We start from the raw sequence: 19,555 nt of genomic DNA, 5'->3' as shown, positions 1-19,555 counted from the left end.
CCTTGAACAATATTTTGATACATTCAATCTCCTTAAGCCAACAAAAATACAAAAATCCGTTTTCTTACTTGTGCTGTCTAAGCCTTCTTTCTAAGTTTGCTCTTCCTTTTTTCCTCCTGTATATCATCACAAAGAATGCTATGAGAAACAAAAGTTAAAGATTCAGAATGTGTAACTGTTTAAACTGTGTGTGTGTGTGTGTGTGTGTGTGTGTGTGTGTGTGTGTGTGTGTGTGTGTGTGTGTGTGTGTGTGTGTGTGTGTGTGTGTGTGTTGTTTGTTTTCATTCCTGACAAATTAATGCCACAAGTCTTAAACTGTGTCATAATATTTTAACCAAAAACTTCCAGAGCTTAAAGAGGCGAAACTTCGTAAGAAGCAGCTTGCCCAGCAGCTACGGCAGGAGGAACAGCTTGCACATGCAGCCCGCACTTGGAGTTCAGAGATTCTGCCAAAATGGGATCATATGTATGTATAATAATGTTTTTGTATTTCTCCAGTGACAAAACCTGTACTCATTTGTTTTCTGTGGACTGTTTGTCTGACCAGTTAGTGATTACATAATAAGAATAGAGAGAGATCTGAGGAGACAAATACTACAATGTACATTCATGAGCAACTGAATTTGTTGCTGTATGTGCTGTTGTCTAGCATATCATAGGATCAGAAATCTATTTCTTCCTCTTCTCTTTCACATACCCCTCTAAGACAGTTTCTATAAGCCACTTCTTCTTTCTTAATATGTATCCAATCCAATTTTTCATTTTTATTGCATTTGGTACTATTACTGAATATGAAACTCTTCTCAGTGCATCTCCATTTTTATCTCTATCCGTCAAACTAACTCTTTCCATCATTCACCATGTTCACATTTAAAGAACAATTTTCAGGACTTCTCTTTGATAGTGATGAAGCAGGGCAAGCAGAGGGGAGATTTTGGGTGCCTCAACAAAGTCAAACATTCTATAGTGACGGTATCAAAAACTGGTCTCTCATTGGGAGGAATGTGTTCATCATCAGGGTGACTGTGTTGAGAAATAAATAAGTAGAATAAAGAGTTTGAATGTTAATAATGTTTGTTTTATTTAAAAAAAACTATCATATGGAAAAATTCGGAGGCATTACTCTTCAGCCTACCCTCGTATTTATATAAATCTTAAATGTATTAATATATTTCAGCAGAAGGCAGTTTTATGAAGGGAAAAGTAAAATAGGCAGAAAATAATGGGAAAATGGTAAAGTAAAGAAATCTATTTACTGCAGTTTGTTTCTCCAGCATGCAGATTTATTCACATCTACACTATAGAAGGCAGATTGAATATCTCTTTACCTAATGGCTCACACTTGGATGAAGTGACCTGGGCTACCTATAACTCCACATTCAAAGGTGCTTTTGATACATTGGTTTAATAAGTGGGATATGCCCTCAGTCCCATAAAGTAGTGTATTGTGCCCTTCATTGGTGAATCTTCTCTTATATTGGGGAGGAACTAGTAAGTTCTCCTTCATATTCTGCCCTTGCTTAGGTTTCGTGTCATTGTTCACAGGTTCACCACTCTTTGTCCTACATTCTTGCCAGATAGACCCTCCACCTTTTCATGTTCATGCATTTGGAGACAGGGCTGTCTGCCTCTCTCTTACTACTAGGTCTAGGGGTCTTTTGTCCAGTATCCCCGGATCTCTTCCATCAATGTAGATCTATATGCAACTGTGAGCAACAAATCTGTGCTTGCATGTGCCTACTGAAGGGCCTACGCTGTCTTTACCTGTCTGGTAATAGCAATGAGGATAATTTTTTAAAATTAATTTTTTAAAAAGGGACCTAAACAACTCTTTGGTAAGAGTTCCATGTTCTCTTGTGGGTGTTTATACCCAGGTACCTATATACTCCTATTCTCTTCACTGCTCATTTGTACTGTTTTTGTGTTTCATGCTCTTGATAATTTTCGTTTTTGCAACGTTTAAACTATTTTGTGTGTTTCTAGTCTCAAGTTCGCTTTGCACCAGTTGGTAAGTGTGTTGAGAAACACCAATTGGTTTAATCGGAGTTTGCATTTGTGTTGACTGCTACTGTTACGAGCAGATCTTTCACATAGGTTGTCATAGTCTCTGGTACTTCTTGTATTGTGAATCTGGTTCAGTAGGGGCTCTGTCAGTATCTCATAATTATGCGCCACCCGTTGAGCAACCCTTATGTTAGTTTCTACTTTGTTGCTTGACACATTCCCGTTCAAATTTTATCTGTGCAGTAATCTTGGAAGGTGTTACATTCACACCTGTTAACTTGCAACCTATCTGCTTCAGCCTGTTGAACATTGTATAAATTATCACTGGAACCTCATATCATCATTGAAGATAAAATACTGTGTAATTGTCCATCAATTTACTGCATAAATGCAAAGGCACCTGCAGCCATGGCATCTTACTATTGTTTTTTTTCCACATATCTGTGTGTTAGAAAACAGTCAAGGCCCTATTTGATGGAAACTGGCAGCATTTTATATGACAGTCTTTACACCAAGGAAGGAATCATTACTCCCTTAAAAATAGCATATGAGTGGAGATTTGTTTTAGATTGTGTTTGACAGCTAACAACTACCATACCAAGTGTTGAGCTTCTGCAAGTCATCTTGCATTTCAGTAAAGTCTTTTGGCACTGCACCCTTCTCACAGAAAACGGTATTGCCTGCAAACAGTCTAATGGAGGTTCTGATGATCAACTAGTATGTTACTTCATTCTTTTCAATTTCACAGAATTTACACTTTTTTTACCTTGTTTGAGTTACACAGTTTTCTCTCAACTTCACAGTCATTGTAAAGAAGTGAAAAGTGGCCATTCCTACCATAGCAGCAGGTCCCCTTAGTCAACTATGCCCACTAATGTAAATCTGGTAATAGTGGAAAATTAGAAAACTTAGTAATGTTTTTTTGATGATGATCTGGTTAGGAATAAGCAACAAAACTTAATAACAATTATATGAGTAAAGTGAAATATTGCGTGGCATAAGCAGCATAGCTAAATTGTTGCACAGTTTTTCTAGGTCTTCAAGTGAGAGTTCCCTCCCCCCTTCCAAACACAAAAAATAATGTGGACAGAAAATGAGTGTGTTTATTCAGAACATATCACGGTTGTCTGAAATTTACAATAAATGTAACATAGTGTATAATTACAATATTTCTGGAAAAAATTTGCCTCTGTATATGTCTGCTTGTGCCTGGAGATGTGTGTGTGTGTGTGTGTGTGTGTGTGTGTGTGTGTGTGTGTGTGTGTGCGCGCGCGCGCACCCGTCCTTTTTTCCCCCAAGGTAAGTCTTTCCGCTCCCGGGATTGGAATGACTCCTTACCCTCTCCTTTAAAACCCAAATCCTTTTGTCTTTCCCTCTCCTTCCTTCTTTCCTGACGAGGCAACCGTTGGTTGCGAAAGCTAGAATTTTGTGTGTATGTTTGTGTTTGTTTGTGTGTCTATCGACCTGCCAGCGCTTTTGTTTGGTAAGTCTCATCCTCTTTCTTTTTAGATATATTTTTCCCACATGGAATGTTTCCCTCTATTATATATATATATATATATATATATATATATATATATATATATATATATATATATATATATATATATATATATAGTTATAATAGAAGGAAACATTCCACGAAGGAAAAATATATTTAAAAACAAAGATGATGTGACTTACCAAATGAAAGTGCTGGCAGGTCGACAGACACACAAACAAACACAAACATACACACAAAATCCAAGCTTTCGCAACCAACGGTTGCCTCGTCAGGAAAGAGGGAAGGAGGAGGAAAGACAAAAGGATATGGGTTTTAAGGGAGAGGGTAAGGAGTCATTCCAATCCCGGGAGCGGAAAGACTTACCTTAGGGGGAAAAAAGGACAGGTATACACTCGCGCACACACACACACATATCCATCCACACATACACCATGTGTGCGAGTGTATACCTGTCCTTTTTTCCCCCTAAGGTAAGTCTTTCCGCTCCCGGGATTGGAATGACTCCTTACCCTCTCCCTTAAAACCCATATCCTTTTGTCTTTCCTCCTCCTTCCCTCTTTCCTGACGAGGCAACCGTTGGTTGCGAAAGCTTGGATTTTGTGTGTATGTTTGTGTTTGTTTGTGTGTCTGTCGACCTGCCAGCACTTTCATTTGGTAAGTCACATCATCTTTGTTTTTAAATATATATATATATATATATATATATATATATATATATATATATATATATATATATATATATATATATATATATATATATATATATAAAAATAAAGAAAGATGATGAGACTTACCAAACAAAAGCGCTGGCAGGTCGATAGACACACAAACAAACACAAACATACACACAAAATTCTAGCTTTCGCAACCAACGGTTGCCTCGTCAGGAAAGAGGGAAGGAGAAGGAAAGACAAAAGGATATGGGTGTTAAGGGAGAGGGTAAGGAGTCATTCCAATCCCGGGAGCGGAAAGACTTACCTTAGGGGGGAAAAAGGACAGGTATACACTCTCTTACACAGAGTTAAAGATTAATATTTCTGTTATTTACCCCATTCCCTTAAATGGCATAAAATGCGTATACTATATTTACAGATTTATTTACTCCTATTCAAGAATGCTTGTATGGTATAGGAAGAGTTGCCAAAGAGAGAATTTATTTTTGAAGCTGTTACTGTTATCTGTCAGACATTTTATTTCATCTGGTAATTTGTCAAAAGTTTTTATAGCAGCATATTCTACCCTTTTCTGTGCCAAAGATAGGTTGAGTAAAGGATAGTGTAAGTCTTTTTTCTGGTTGTCATTATAATCATGAATGTCTCTGTTGTTTTTAAACTGGTCAGTGTTGTTGAGAACAAATATCATTAGTGAGTAAATGTACTGTGAGGCTGTTGTAAGAATTCCCAATCTTTTAAAAAGATGCCTACAAGATGTGCGACTATGAACCACACAAAGTATTCTAACCACTTCCTTTTGAGCAGTGAATACTTTTTGTCTAAATGTTCAGTTACTCCAAAATATTATTCCATATGACATCAGAGAGTGAAAGTATGCAAAGTATGTTAGCTTACTAATTTCTATATCCTCAACATTGACAATTATTCTGACTGCAAAAGTTGCTGAACCTAGTCGCTTTAGAAGATTCAAACTATGAATTTTCCAATTAAGATTCTCATCTCTTATGTACACCCAAAAACTTAGTATGCTATACCCTGTCTACTGACTTCTATTGATGCATTATATTTATAGAAGGAACTGTACTTTTTGCAGCAGAAAATTGGATGTACTGTGTTTTTCAAAGTTTAGAGCAAGCCCATTTGCAGAAAACCAATTAATGACTTTTCCAAAGACCTTACTTGGAGTGTCTTTTACTGGATTAATAATGATACTTGTATCATCAGCAAGTGTCAGTTCAGCTCTGAACTGTACACCCTGTTACGTTTTGTAAGTTAATTAGGTGTGCATCATGGTCTGGCAATCCATTTATGATAGGGAAAGCATGTGTTAGTTTTACATCCTCTTTCTGTACAAATACATTAATAATTAGTGTGCTGCTGTCTTGACCTATACGTGTAGGGAAATTGATCGCTGATTCTAAGTTATATGTTGTTAATAACACTTCTAGTTCACTTTTCCTATCAGAATTGCTGAGAAAGTTTACATTGAAATCACCACAGATTAATAACTTTTTTATGAACAGCTCTCAGTCTCCTGATGGGTACCTGTACACTGTTGCTAATATCAATACTACATTATCTAGCTGAAGTTCACATGCACAAACCTCAAAGTGCTGATTATGAAAATGGCAACTCCTCCTTTATCCACCCTAGATCTACAAGTGAAACTGCTGAATTATACCCACTTATACTGACACTACCCATGCCCACAGTTACATGGTGTTCAGACAGACAGAGTATATCAATCTCATTCTTATTTTTGAGATCTAAACACACTAATAGCTCATCTACTTTATTTTTTGTTACCCTGATATTTTGATGAAGTAAGTGGATACTGCCCTTAGCTTTACCCCTATTTACTGTACGTGAAGTGCAAGTTCATCAACAATCTTAATAACTGATTCTAATTGAAAAGACTATTGGTGAGCTTTTAGTGTCACCTGAATATGTTAATTTCAATGAAACCAGTTGTGGGATAATATGTTGTTGTGGTCTTCAGTCCTGAGACTGGTTTGATGCAGCTCTCCATGCTACCCTATCCTGTGCAAGCTTCTTTACCTCCTAGTACTCACTGCAACCTACATCCTTCTGAATCTGCTTAGTGTATTCATCTCTTGGTCTCCCTCTATAATTTTTACGCTCCACACTGCCCTCCGATACTAAATTTGTGATCCCTTGATGCCTCGGAACATGTCCTACCAACCAGTCTCTTCTTGTCAAGTTGTGCCGCAAACTCCTCTTCTCCCCAATTCTATTCAATACCTCCTTATTAGTTATGTGATCTACCCATCTAATCTTCAGCATTCTTCTGTAGCACCACATTTCGAGTGGGATAATAAGCATACCTGAAATATGGCTATGGATGTTCTTAGTAATGTTTTACATTACTCAGCTGTGGAGGTACAAAAGGATCAATGTTAGTGATCTACTTGTGCACATTATTTCAGTATGAATGAAAAATTTATTCATCTCCTACTATCACAGAGGGAATATATAATTCCTGTCTTGGTAGCAACATGGCAGCAGTAAGGTAGAACTAATAGATATTGATCTCAAAAGATACAAAATTTTAATTTCAAATGCACCGAGGTTATTGCTGAGAGACACATTCTGTAGACGTGCCACTGGTTTCCTTATGCAATCATACGTAGTAGTAATTATCACTGAAATATATTTGACTAAGCTAAGCATGATTTGAAAATTGTCAGAGACAGACATGATGTCAAATAAGACAAGATAATATTTCTGCAGTTTATAATTGCAGAGAGTGAAATTTCATGACTTAAGGAGGGGTCAACAAAAGTGCTTAAAATAATAAACAAATTTTGGTAACAAGTACTGTGTAGGACCACAGTGGCAGTCACTGGAACTTAATAAAGAAATGACAGTGTTAATTAATCCTTTGTTGTAAGAAAAGATAGACTATTAAGACATCAGGTTACTTAACTTTTGATAGTTGAAGCAGTCTTCATAATTTATGAAAAATGTGTAATTCTGTAAAGGGGAACAGCTGTAAACATATCAGTATATTAGTTATTGGAAGATAGTTATTCTACATCAGTCATTATTGTATTACATTGTAATAAGTGTTAAAAGAATATATTTTGATCACCACATGATAATTAATGCATTTCCTTGCAAAACAAATTACCATTCAGATAAAATTACAAGTGACATGTAATACCATTTATTGTGTAGTTGATAATAGTTACTAAGCTCTGCAGTTCTCTTATTCAGCAATTTACATACAAATGAAAAAAAAAGTAGCTTAGTCTTCACAGCAGTGACTAGATGGTAAGTGAATGCAAAAAAATTGACGCTCAAATGTAAGACAGAAGTGCAGTGACCAGGGGCACGGGGGGGTGGGGGAGTATTCAGGTTTTAAATGTAGCATCGAGTCTACTTGCTACAACCAAAATGAATTACAGAAATACTGTGTGTGGAAACAGGCAGATAAAAGATGTATGTAAATTACTTATGAATATTTCTTACAGTTCTTACATTTAATGTCAAATTCATATTTAAATATTATATACAAGATAATAATTCGTTATTGTCACGTTATGTTCTTGTTTGGCTTTTCAGGAAAAATTCCAGGAAGGCCAAAGATCTGTGGTGGCAGGGGTTGCCTCCATCTGTACGTGGTCGTGTATGGCAGCTTGCAATTGGAAACGATCTAAATATCACTCCAGAACTGTATGATATATGTGTTTCAAGGTATGAAATATTATGTTCTTTTATTTAGGTAATCTAGGAAAAATATTATGGAAGATGAGTGTCTAGACATTTCATGTTTTTGGCAACAAATATTGAGATGATCTGCATGATTCTGTGTGGAATTTAAGTATACAATCGTCAAACGACATCCTGTGGTTTTCATTTTAATCAAGTAACATTGCTTTACTTTCAACAGAAAAAAAAAAAAAATGCATCTCAATGTGGTTAATAAAATAGAATGTTATGCTGTGATATAGTTTTTGCATTTACAAGAGTAAAGCAAATTGTTGGTGGTAATTATATGTATAATATTTTACCGGCATATGACGCAGTGAAAGTGAAGTTCTAGCATATATACTTGCAACTGAAATATTGAACAGAAGCTTGAGGCTGTCCTGAATGAGTAATGAGCACATGTTTTCAGGTAACATCAATGAACTGAAAGAGATTTTGGCTGTAGGCCAGTGCATAAGATTGCATAAGATACATTTTCCTTTTGTTGACTTCAAGATCCACTGTGTAGAATAATTCTCCAATGATGACAATGACTGCTGCTGTGGAGAAATGTACAGGGTGTTCCAAAATGAATATACAGATTTTAAGGCTTTGTAGCATTCATTACATTCAACTTAAAATTATAAATAATACATCAAATGAAAGAGCAACTCAAAACAGTTTTGTCTGTATACCTATGTGCAAAGGGAAGAGTATGGAAGGACAAAGAGTATCCGAAGAACTTGTTGACCGAGTGAGAGTCTTTCACTCTTACGCCAAGAAATCAGTTCAGAAGGCTAGTCGTGAATTAGTACTTCCAGTGACATCTGTGAGGAGACATTTAAGGAAACACAATTATCTCCTTATTGTTTGCAGTTGTTAAGAGCTCTAAAGCCTACAGACTATGATTTACGTGCCAGCTTTGTAAACAAAATGTTGCTACATAACGAAGATGATTTTCTGCATCGTGTCGTCTTCAGCAATGAATCAACATTTCACCTAAGTGTAAATGTGATCACACACTATGTGAACATTGGCAGGTCAGCAGATCCCCACAAGATGACGTAATTGCAACGAGACACCCCTAAATTGAATGTTTTTTGTGACATACCACCACCTTATTTTTCCCTGCTGCGTAGGCTACTAGCTGTTAAATCTTTGTTTACCACCTGAGTCGAGCACCACCCCACAAATGTATATTAGTTACTTCGGCTATGGAGATGTATTGCAGAAATGGTAGTGTACATATTAAATTTCAGAAGATTATACGTAATTTTCTGCCTAAAGATAAAAGCCTTAAAAGTACTTGCCAGTCACATCAAGATTTGCATGCTCAGAACATGTTTGTAGGCATCTCCAAGTTTTGATTGTTTAGTAAGCTTGGATGGAGAATTGGGGTAAAATTATGACCCAATGAAAAACTCTTGAATTTCCAGACAGGTAGCAGTGCCTAGATACTGCAGTGTTTTGATGAGTGCTGTACTCATCTTCATCTGTAGTTTGCTCCAGGGTAGTCTACATTCACACAATTTTTCTCTATATTATGATTTAAATTATATTGTGGAACCATGGACCTTGCCATTGGTGGGGAGGCTTGCATGCCTCAGTGATAAAGATAGCAAACCTGAGAGGATATAAAATGTAGAGTGGCAAAAGCAAGGAGGCACTTATAAAAAGAAAAGTTTTTTAAACATGGAATTTAAATTTAAGTGTTGTCCTTTCTGGAGGTATTCGTATTGAGTATAGTCTTCTACAGAAATTTAACCAGCCTCGCCTGCCACCTGCAATGCCGGCACTTTAATCTATGATTTATATAGAAGCTATGGATGGGGGTAAGAATCACTTAAATGTCATTCGTAATTAAACCCACACCCCATGAACCGTGGACCTTGCCATTGATGACAAGGCTTGTGTGCCTCAACGATACAGGTAGTTGTATTGTAGGTGCAACCACGACGGAGGGATATCTGTTGAGAGGCCAAACAAATGTGTGGTTCCTGAAGAGGGCCAGCAGCCTTTTCAGTAGTTGCAAGGGCAACTGTCTGGATGATTAATTGAACTGGCCTTGTAACATCGACCAAAACAAAATTGCTGTGCTAGTACTGCAAACAGCTGAAAGCAAGGGGAAATTACAGCCACAATTTTTACTGAGAGCATGCAGCCTTACTGTATGGTTAAATAATGGTGGCATCTTCTTTGGTAAAACATTCCAGAGATAAAATAGTCCCCATTCGGATTAAGGAGTAACTGGTGTTCTACGGATTGGAACTTCGAATGTCAGATCCATTAATCAGGCAGGTAGGTTAGAAAATTAAAAAGGGAAATGGATAGGTTAAAGTTAGATACTGTGGGAATTAGTGAAGTTCGCTGCCAGGAGGAACAGGAATTGTGGTCACGTGTGTAAAGGGTTATAAATACAAAATCAAATAGATGCAATGCAAGAGTAGGTTTAATAATGAGTAAAAAAATAAGAAATAGGAACACGGAAAAGCTACTATGAAAAGCATAGTGAATGCATTATTGTAGCTAAGATAGAAGACACAAAGCCTACACCCTCCACAGAAGTACAAGTTTATATGCCAACTAGTTCCACAGATGAGGAGCAGATTGAGGAAATGTATGATATAAAAGAAATTATTCAGATAGTTAAGAGAGACAAAAATTTAATAGTTGTGGGGGACGGCAATTCAATAGTAGGAAAAAGGAAGAGAACGAATAGTAGTAGATGAAAGGAATGAAAGAGAAAGCCGCCCAGTAGAATTTTGCACAGAGCATAATTTAAACATAGCTAACACTTGGTTTAAGAATCATGAGAGAAGGTTGTATATGTGGAAGAGAACCAGAGACACTAGAAGGTTTCAGATTGATATTATATAATGGTTAGACAGAGATTTAGGAACCAGTTTTTAAATTGTGAGACTTTTCCAGGGGCAGATGTGGACAATTTATTGGTTATAAACTGCAAATTAAAAGTGAAGACACTGCAAAAAGGTAGGAATTTAAGGATATGGGACCTGGATAAACTGCAAGAACCAGAGGTTGTAGAGGGTTTCAGAGGGAGCCTTAGGGAACCATTGACAAGAACAGGGGAAGGAATCTAGAAGAAGAAGAAGAAGAAGAAGAAGAAGAAGAAGAAGAATGGGTACCTTTGAGAAATGAAATGGTGATGGCAGCAGAGGATGAAGTAGGTAAAAAGAAAAGGGCTAGTAGAAATATTTTGGTAACACAAAAGATAGTGAATTTAATCAATGAAAGGAGAAAAGATAAAAAAATAAAAATAAAAATAAAATGAAGCAGGCAAAAGTGAATACAAATGTCTAAAAAATGAGATCGGCAGCAAGTGCAAAATGGCTAAAGCAGGAATGGTTAGAGGGCAAATGTAAGGGTGAAGAAGCATTTATCACTAGGGGTAAAATAGATACTGCCTACAGGAAAATTAGAGCACTCTCCAGAGAAAAGAGAACTACCTGCATGAATATCAAGAGCGAAGATGGAAAACCAGTACTAAGCAAAGAAAGGAAAGCAGAAAGGTGGAAGGGGTTTATAGTGTGCCTATACAAGGGAGATGTACATCAGGGTAATATTTTGGAAATGGAAGAGGATGCAGAGGAAGATGGAAAAGGGAGAGATATAGGCATTTGATGAAGACTGAAATTTTTGAGTTGAAACAAAGCCCTGGAAGTGGACAATATTCCATTAGAGCTACTGATAGCCTTGGGAGAGCCAGCCATGACGAAACTCTTTCATCTGGTGAGCAAGATGAATGAGACAGGAAAATACCCTCAGACTTTAAGAAGAATATAATAATTCCAATTTCAAAGAAGGCAGGTGCTGACTGGTGTGAAAATTACTGAACTATCAGTTTAATAAGTCATGGCTGCAAAACACTATCACACATCCTTTACAGAAGAATGGAAGAACTGGTAGAAGCTGACCTTAGGGAAGATCAGTTTGGTTTCCGTAGAAATGTTGGAATGCACGAGGCAATACTTACCCTGTGACTTATCTTAAAAGGTAGGTTAAGGAAAGGCAAACTTACGTTTGTAACATTTGTAGACTTTAGAGAAAGCATTTGACAATGTTGACTGCTATACTGTCTTCCAGTTTCTAAAGATGGCAGGAATAAAATACATGGAGCTAAAGGCTGTTCACAATTTGTGCAGAAACTAGATGGCAATTAAGCGTTGAGGGGACACGAAAGGACACCAGTGGTTGAGAAGGGAGAGAGTCGGGGTTGTAACCTATCCCTGATGTTATTCAGTCTGTATATTGAGCTTGCAGTAAGATAGCACCTTAGCTCAGAAACTAAAAACATGTTGGTATATTTGGACCACCATCAATGGGCAATGGTGACCTTGTAACGATCTAGTTTTCTCATCCAGTCAGCTTTTCTGCACACCCTATTGTAGCTGAAAAGTCTCAGTCTTTCTTTTTGGAATCAGTGGTGGATGAGTTTTGCAGCATTGGCACTCTCTATACGCCTTTTTTTTTATGACAACATGGTGAATTACATTAGAACTGTTGTTTCTAATAAAAGGTTTTGAATTTTGGTTTTCTCATTTTTTTCTGTATAAAACACTGAATATTGTGGCAGCATATTACTAATAAAGGATTTTATGCTTCATTCTGTGTAACAGTTGCTGCATCTCATGATTTGTATCAGTGTTGGATTTTGTCAGCGTCACATGTTAGGATTAGCCAACCATTTTCTTCATTAACATTAAACATAGGCACATGGTGTAAGATTAAATTCTGTCTTGTCATCATCAATAGTTCTGGTTCAAAATATTTAATTTTTGAATTAAAACAATTTGATGAACAGTTGATGTTGACAATGATCGAGCTTTGTGTTGATCAAGACTATTAAGGAAGTGTTAAAATCAGTTCACACTAGACAGAATATGAATGGGACAGAACAGTGACAAAGTCTACAAAAAGTTTCTGCCCTGTAGTTTAGATGACATTCACACCTGCATTCTTTTGATTGGAATAACAAAAAATGGTTCAAATGGCTCTAAGCACTATGAACTTAACAGCTGAGGTCATCAGTCCCCTAAACTTAGAACTACTTACTCCTAACTAACCTAAGGACATCACACACATCCATGCCCGAGGCAGGATTCGAACCTGCGACCATAGCAGCCACTTGGTTCCGAACTGAAGCGCCTAGAACCGCTCGGCCACCTTAGCCGGCTTGGAATAACATTTGAGCATTCTAAGAGAGAATACTCTGAAATTGACATTGGTTGTTACAAGTCCTCTCACTCAATCGGGACTTGTTGTCACTTGATTTGATCTAAGTTTGTTTTTGAATCTGTTCTGCTACCATTTGGTGGTTACTTACTGCTAGTGTGTTTGCTTTTTCCATTGGTTTTGTTCTTACATACTTCATTATTATTACTTGTCATATAATTCTTGCTGTATACAGTTATAGTGCTGTTTTTCTGATAATTCTTTTTCACGTGATGGCTTTCTGTGGTACTAGCGAAAGTCAGTGTTACAATTAGCCTTCTGGTTTTCTTCACTTCAGGATTGCGGGCCAGAATTTTTAACTAGAATGTCATGAGACTATGGCTATTAGACATTATTTAATACCATAAGCCATTGACTGTTTGTAAAATATTCCATGATCTATTCATGGATTGCATTGTGATGTATAAAAAGTCTGACATATAGCAGTATACCTAACACACGAAGGGTAGTAAAATTAATTACAAAATGTGTGGTACAGTTAAATAATACAACTGAAAATGTATTTATTTTCACCTTAGTCCACTTGTACCATTTTCAAATAAATGTTTAGGGCTTAAGTCTTTGATCCCTACAGCACTATAATAATGGACGTTGCCTTGAAAACTTGTGTGCTCAATCTGATATCAAAACTGAAAATTCTTACCTCTGATATTACCCATTTAGTTCATTTTGTAATAACAACACATTTCACCTCCCATCCTCATCATTTATTAAAACATCAACTTTGTTTTAAGGAAACTGGATTGCATTTAAATTTCACTGACGTGAGCAATACTTAAGACCATTCAAAAAATGTTCAACATCACACTTTTCTTTGTTTCAGGGCTCAGGAGAGACTCCGTGTAGTTTCTGAGGAATTGCAGCAAGAAAATCAGCAACAAGATGTAATAGATGGAACAGATAGTCCAGACAAGGAATCTAGTGTTGAGCTTATTCAACTGGACATATCACGCACATTTCCAAACTTGTGTATTTTCCAGAAAGTGAGTTTCATTTCATTCTCTCTCTCTCTCTCTCTCTCTCTCTCTCTCTCTCTCATTTGAGGTTGAGGCAAATTCTTCTCTCATTCATTGATTTGTTCATTCATCCATTATTCGTAGTGTTCCCTAGATTCCATCATGAAGGAGAATCTTCAGAAGTATGGAACAAGATGATCATTATGAAAGATAAATGTGTGTAAGAAGCTAGTAATGCCAGGTGTTAGTGTTATCAGACAGAAATTTGAATCATCAATTTTGCTGGAGGACCTGGAATCAAAAGAGTCACACACAAAGAAAATATACATATTCGCCCTTCAGAATACAAGGCGCACGGGCCCTGACCTACAACAGCTGTCTGGCTGAGTGTCCATTCACAACTGCCCTCCCTCTTGCTGTGCATATCTGATTAGCCATCCTTGGAGGGGTGGTATCCCGACTATTGCCCCACAGGTCAAATAACTCGAGAGAGGGGGCAGTACTCTCCAGCGACACAGGCGTGTGTAGTGACTGAACATACCAGCTGCCACAGAAATATAAATTTCTTTCCAAAATGACACAAGTCATGCTAGAGTGCAAAGGCAAACATATGGAAGTACATATATCATTGCATCTTTAACCAATTTTTCTGTTACTACAGTTTGTAATTGGTGCCTGAGAAGCACAGTCACATAAACCAGGAATACAATGAAACACAAAAAAATACTGAAATTCACTGAGTCTGCCCCAAAGTAATCACAGAACAACAGTAAGAAAGCATCACTTCACTTGGTAAAGGACATAGCTTGCAGGCTGATCTCTTAAAAACCCATAGGGTTGTACGAATAGTGGTCACACACACCATTCCATTGTGTCTAAGGTGTACTCCTCCAATTATGGCCAGCTTTCAGCATAAGTGTGGCATGTTATCTTCCCATACTATGACCAGTGTGTCAGGCCAGGCTGCACATTATGACTGGGGAGGCTGTCCACTTACCCTGCTGCTGCAGATGTTGTAGGTAGTCAGTAGTCAGTAGTCAGATGCCAAAAGATCTGGGACCCTTGCTGCAGTAGATACCACCTTGTAAGCAAGCTGAGTTTGGCTGTACCTTGATATGGCCGAGGGATGCTAGAGGTGGCAGCTCCAATCAGGAAATGACTTGGGGTGATGACTTCAGGGGCAGAAGGATCACAAGATAATGATGTGAGAGGATGAGAGTTCAAGCAGGCCTGAATTTTACAAGTCAGGATTGCCAACTCTTCAAATGTTGGACATAAAGTTCTCATCATTTGCTGCAAATAGTATTTGAAGGATTGAACTCCTGTTTCCCATATTCCACCAAAGTGTGGTGATGCTGGAGGAACAAAGTGCCAGTCAATGCCTTCTTCATATATGAAGTTTTTCACCTGTGACTGCTGACAATGACTGCTCACAGCAGCTTGTAATTCTCAGAGTTCCTGACTAGCTCCGATCAAGTTTGTCCCATTGTTGCTGTACAAGTTTTGGCACCTACCCTATTGTAACACAAATCTTCTAAGGGCTGACAGGAATCCTTCAGTAGTCATGTTGTCAACTACCTTCAAATGCACTGCTCATGTCACCAGGTAGTATTTTTTCTTTAATTTGGATTGCCATGAGCCAGTTTTCACATAGAATGGTCCTGTGTACTCAGCCCTGCAATTGGGGAGAAAGAAGTCATAGCTTCTACATATGGGCATGACAAGTTTCCCATGAGTTGATGTGTAGGCTTTGTCTTTAATTGCTGACAAGTCATGCTCTGATGCAGACACATGCCGGATTGCATTTCATCCATTAGGTGTCCAATATTGCTTCCTGAGAGATGTAAGCAACAGCTGACATTCCTGCTTGGGAAAGGTGACGATGTTAACTTTCCACTATCAGCCATGTGATATGATGGTGAGGTGGCAGTATGAGTTGATGCTTCTCATATAATAGATCAACATTTTGTGGCCTGCTGCCAACCCATAGTAATCTCGTGTCATCGAGGATAGGATGCAATGATTTGAGCTTGCCATTTTTTTTCTACTAGCTTGTTAGTCTCCAATTAGTAGATTTCTGTAGCATATGTGGCTTCTTGCACTCTTCTGATGTGCTGTAGCAAGACATCCTGCAGTTCATTATGAGACAAGTTAGCAGTTCCTCTTGTTTCCCTTGCCATTTTGCAGTTACTAATAAATATGATACAGTAAGACATTATCCTCTGTAGTCATGACAACTTCAAGCATTGACAGATGAGATCATCTTGGATTCTTCTGCCAAGGTGACGAAGAACTTTATCTCTTTCTTCTGGCAACTCCTGAGGTGCATAACCACTAGAGGCATCTAATGCAGGCCATGAAGTGACGTCTTCTGTAAGCCAGGCTGGTCCTCCATCCACAGACTGTTTTCCTGCAGGTCTGCAGAGCAACACTCCACATGAAGTCAGATCAGCTGGGTTTTCCATTGTAGATATGTGGCTACATACCACAGCTGCTGTGGTGTCCTGTATCTCGGAAACATGGTTCCCCATGAATGCTATCCACTGTGTGGATCCGCAAACCATGTCAGCACAATGGACGAGTCAGTCCACAGGTAATTCGTTCGATATTTATACCCAGAGAGTGAACAACATGCTGCAGTAGTCATGAAGGGAAGAGAGCCCCACAGAGTTCCAAGTGAGGTACCACCCATATTTTGGAGCTCAGTAGTTCGACACATCTGACTCTATGCTGATTAGTTGATCATACATAGATACAAAATCCATAGGCCTTCTCTAAAGTGTCACAGAACCTGTGGATTGTATGCTGACAGGTGTCCCTCCTGCAATGACTGTACAATCAACACGAACATTGCCTGTCATATGAATTTCACTGTACAGTGTCTGACACAAGTAGTGCAACTCTGGAGACAAGGGCTCATCCTTTGTTAACTTATGCTGCCATAGACATTGCAAAAATATCTTGAATGTGATGTCAAGGGGCTAGTTAATCCCAGTGGATTAAAAATAGATGACCCGACAACTCATTAATTGGTATTGGTGCAGTGGTGAAGATCTAGCACTTCTCCACAATATTCATTGATAAGTGTGATCTCCATCCACTACCAGAATTGTTGATACTCCATATCGATGTCTGCTGTGAAGGCAATGTGATGCACGCAGAAGCATACTGTTATAGAGCACAAATCCTGTTGGATCTACTATAAATAAACCATTTAGTGACAAATTCATGCTCGTTTTGGTGGAACAGTCAAACTCTTCTCTTGTTTTAGTAGTCAAGCTGGCTTCCTTAAGGACAGCGTGATGTGGCATGTAATATGAAATGGCAGCTGTCATGACTGATACCAAGCTTTGGTTGTTTCACCAGAATCTGAGAGAAGCAGTGTGGAAGGAATTGACTAATTGACTTGGCTCTTTGTGAAATGGATGATGAACAACGAATCTACCTGTGGAATGTTTAGTTGTGTGTTCCACAAAGTGTGCTTTGCATTGCTCCTCTTCTTTCATCATTACAAAATGATTTAATTCTTCTATCTCCCAGAATTTCTTTAAGAATGTTTGAACATCAGTGTCAGTTGTTACAAAGCATAACACATCCGGCTGCCTTGGCGAAATGTTGTGCTCTACCATTTGATACTGCCGTGACATAACTCAACATAGTTATGTCTCTTGAAGAACAGGGTGATCTGTTCCTATGGAATATCTGGACAAACTTCTGATCCCAGCAACACATTGATCTTACCAGGTTGACCAAATTTCTGGATCAGCATTCGGTAGATAACATGAAGTTGTTTATACTGGAGCTGACTTGAACACACACACTGTGTTATGTTTCTAAGAGGTTTGCACCTATTCCTTGAACCAGTACTCTGCCGGGCCATCTTTGAAGTCTTAGGCATTGTGCACATGCTTTCGATATCAAGCATGACTGCCTCCCCGAATCTAAGAGAGCACAAAAAAATTGGCACAACAAATTTGCCATGTGCCACTGCTATCTTGCAACGTTATTCTTGCTGTCGCAAGCAGCACTCGTTTGCCTGAGTTGACTTTCAGTTAGCAATAACTAATGCACTTGACAGATGTATGCCATTGTGCTTGTGTTGCATGTCAGTTGGACAAGTTTTCCTCGTTCCATCTTGTGTGTGTTGTATTTCTGCATGTAGCAATGTGTGGTGTCGTCTTCGATTAGCATGACAATGAACAGATCTGCAATTATAAGCGCTATGATCACCCTTCAGACAATTGTAGCACAAATTGTTGTGCATCACAATAGCTTTGTGTTTGGTACGTGTGGCCTTCCTGAATTTCCTGCATTTTGCAACGCATGAGGCAGGTTGCATTGGACACATGCAGTACTAGCAGTACTAGTTGTAATGCCATGGTGTATGCACATCGCTTGCAGCCTTGTTAAGTCGTTCACAAAGTTCACTCGCACATACCCTTGTCATTGATGGCAGTGTTGACAGTTTCTTACAGTGCAATCAGTCGAGAGTTATTGTACCTGTATCAAACCATAGCAGTAGCTACACTAAAATTACTGCTGGTTACTGGAAGAGGAGCAATTACATTGTGAGTGTCACCTGTTAATGAACTAAGGACATGGTTATATTTAGCAATGTTCTCTAATCCTCGTTATGTACCCCAAGACTCACAAATGTCATAAAAATATGTGAACTGCATTACATCACTATTAAAAGATGGCAGTTTTTGTTGGGCAGCTTGATGCTATGTTTTGATGCACTCAAGGCAGATCCATTGTCATCTGTGTTCGCATAATTCCTCTGCACTGCTCTGTTTTCTCGAAACTTCGAAGACCATATTTTTGAAGGTTTTCCTGTCATCAGCATGTTCGTCTATGTCTGCAAACAATTCGTGCTGTGACATCTTCATACTTCTTTTTAACTGTTCTAGCCTGACAGTAATATCGAAAGTGTCAGATTTCCCTGTTACATCAAATTTGTTTGTAAACCTTAACAACTGTGTGAGGCTTGTTTTTGCCACTGTGCATGTAGTAACAAGCTTCTTTCTTAACACTTCATCAGTCATAGAATATTAGTGGTAGCATGCAACAGCAGAAGCAGCAGTTAGGATGAGTGGGAATTGATAGGATGCAGGGTAACAAGACTAGGTACTTAGCTTATAGATGCGCCATGTCGATATCACTTGCTGTATAACCATGGTGTTCCATTGAAGCTTGCCACTGTTGTTCCACCGGTGGATGGCTGCTGCTGCATGCTACTTCTTCGAATCCATCACAATCCGACCTTGATGGGCCAAAATGTTAACGTCTAGAGGTGAAATCGGAATCGTCAATTTTACTGAAGGACCAAGAATTTAAAGGATGGTATAAGCATTTGGATCCTTTCAGATTGCAGTGAATGAAAGCTCTTATCATCGAAAACAGTCGCACAAACAAAGAAAATATACATACTCGTCGTTTAGCATAAGAAGTGC

At 38.3% G+C, this 19,555-nt stretch overlaps 1 protein-coding gene across 1 annotated transcript in view; it reads left to right on the top strand.

The window, feature by feature from the left end:
* The window catches only part of LOC126177067 (TBC1 domain family member 12-like), a 337,379-nt gene that overhangs the window by 284,309 nt on the left and 33,515 nt on the right, over window positions 1-19,555 (top strand). Inside the window, exons 4-6 of the mRNA XM_049924302.1 lie at window positions 349-466; window positions 7,768-7,899; window positions 13,970-14,129. Coding sequence (XP_049780259.1) covers window positions 349-466; window positions 7,768-7,899; window positions 13,970-14,129 — 410 coding nt within the window. The remainder of the gene's footprint in view (window positions 1-348; window positions 467-7,767; window positions 7,900-13,969; window positions 14,130-19,555) is intronic.

The sequence above is a fragment of the Schistocerca cancellata genome, chromosome 3 (genome assembly GCF_023864275.1).
Source record: "Schistocerca cancellata isolate TAMUIC-IGC-003103 chromosome 3, iqSchCanc2.1, whole genome shotgun sequence".
In the NCBI taxonomy this organism is placed as follows: domain Eukaryota; kingdom Metazoa; phylum Arthropoda; class Insecta; order Orthoptera; family Acrididae; genus Schistocerca; species Schistocerca cancellata.
The sequence above is the reverse complement of the archived record's forward strand: the minus strand, read 5'-3'. Positions and strand labels throughout refer to the sequence as shown.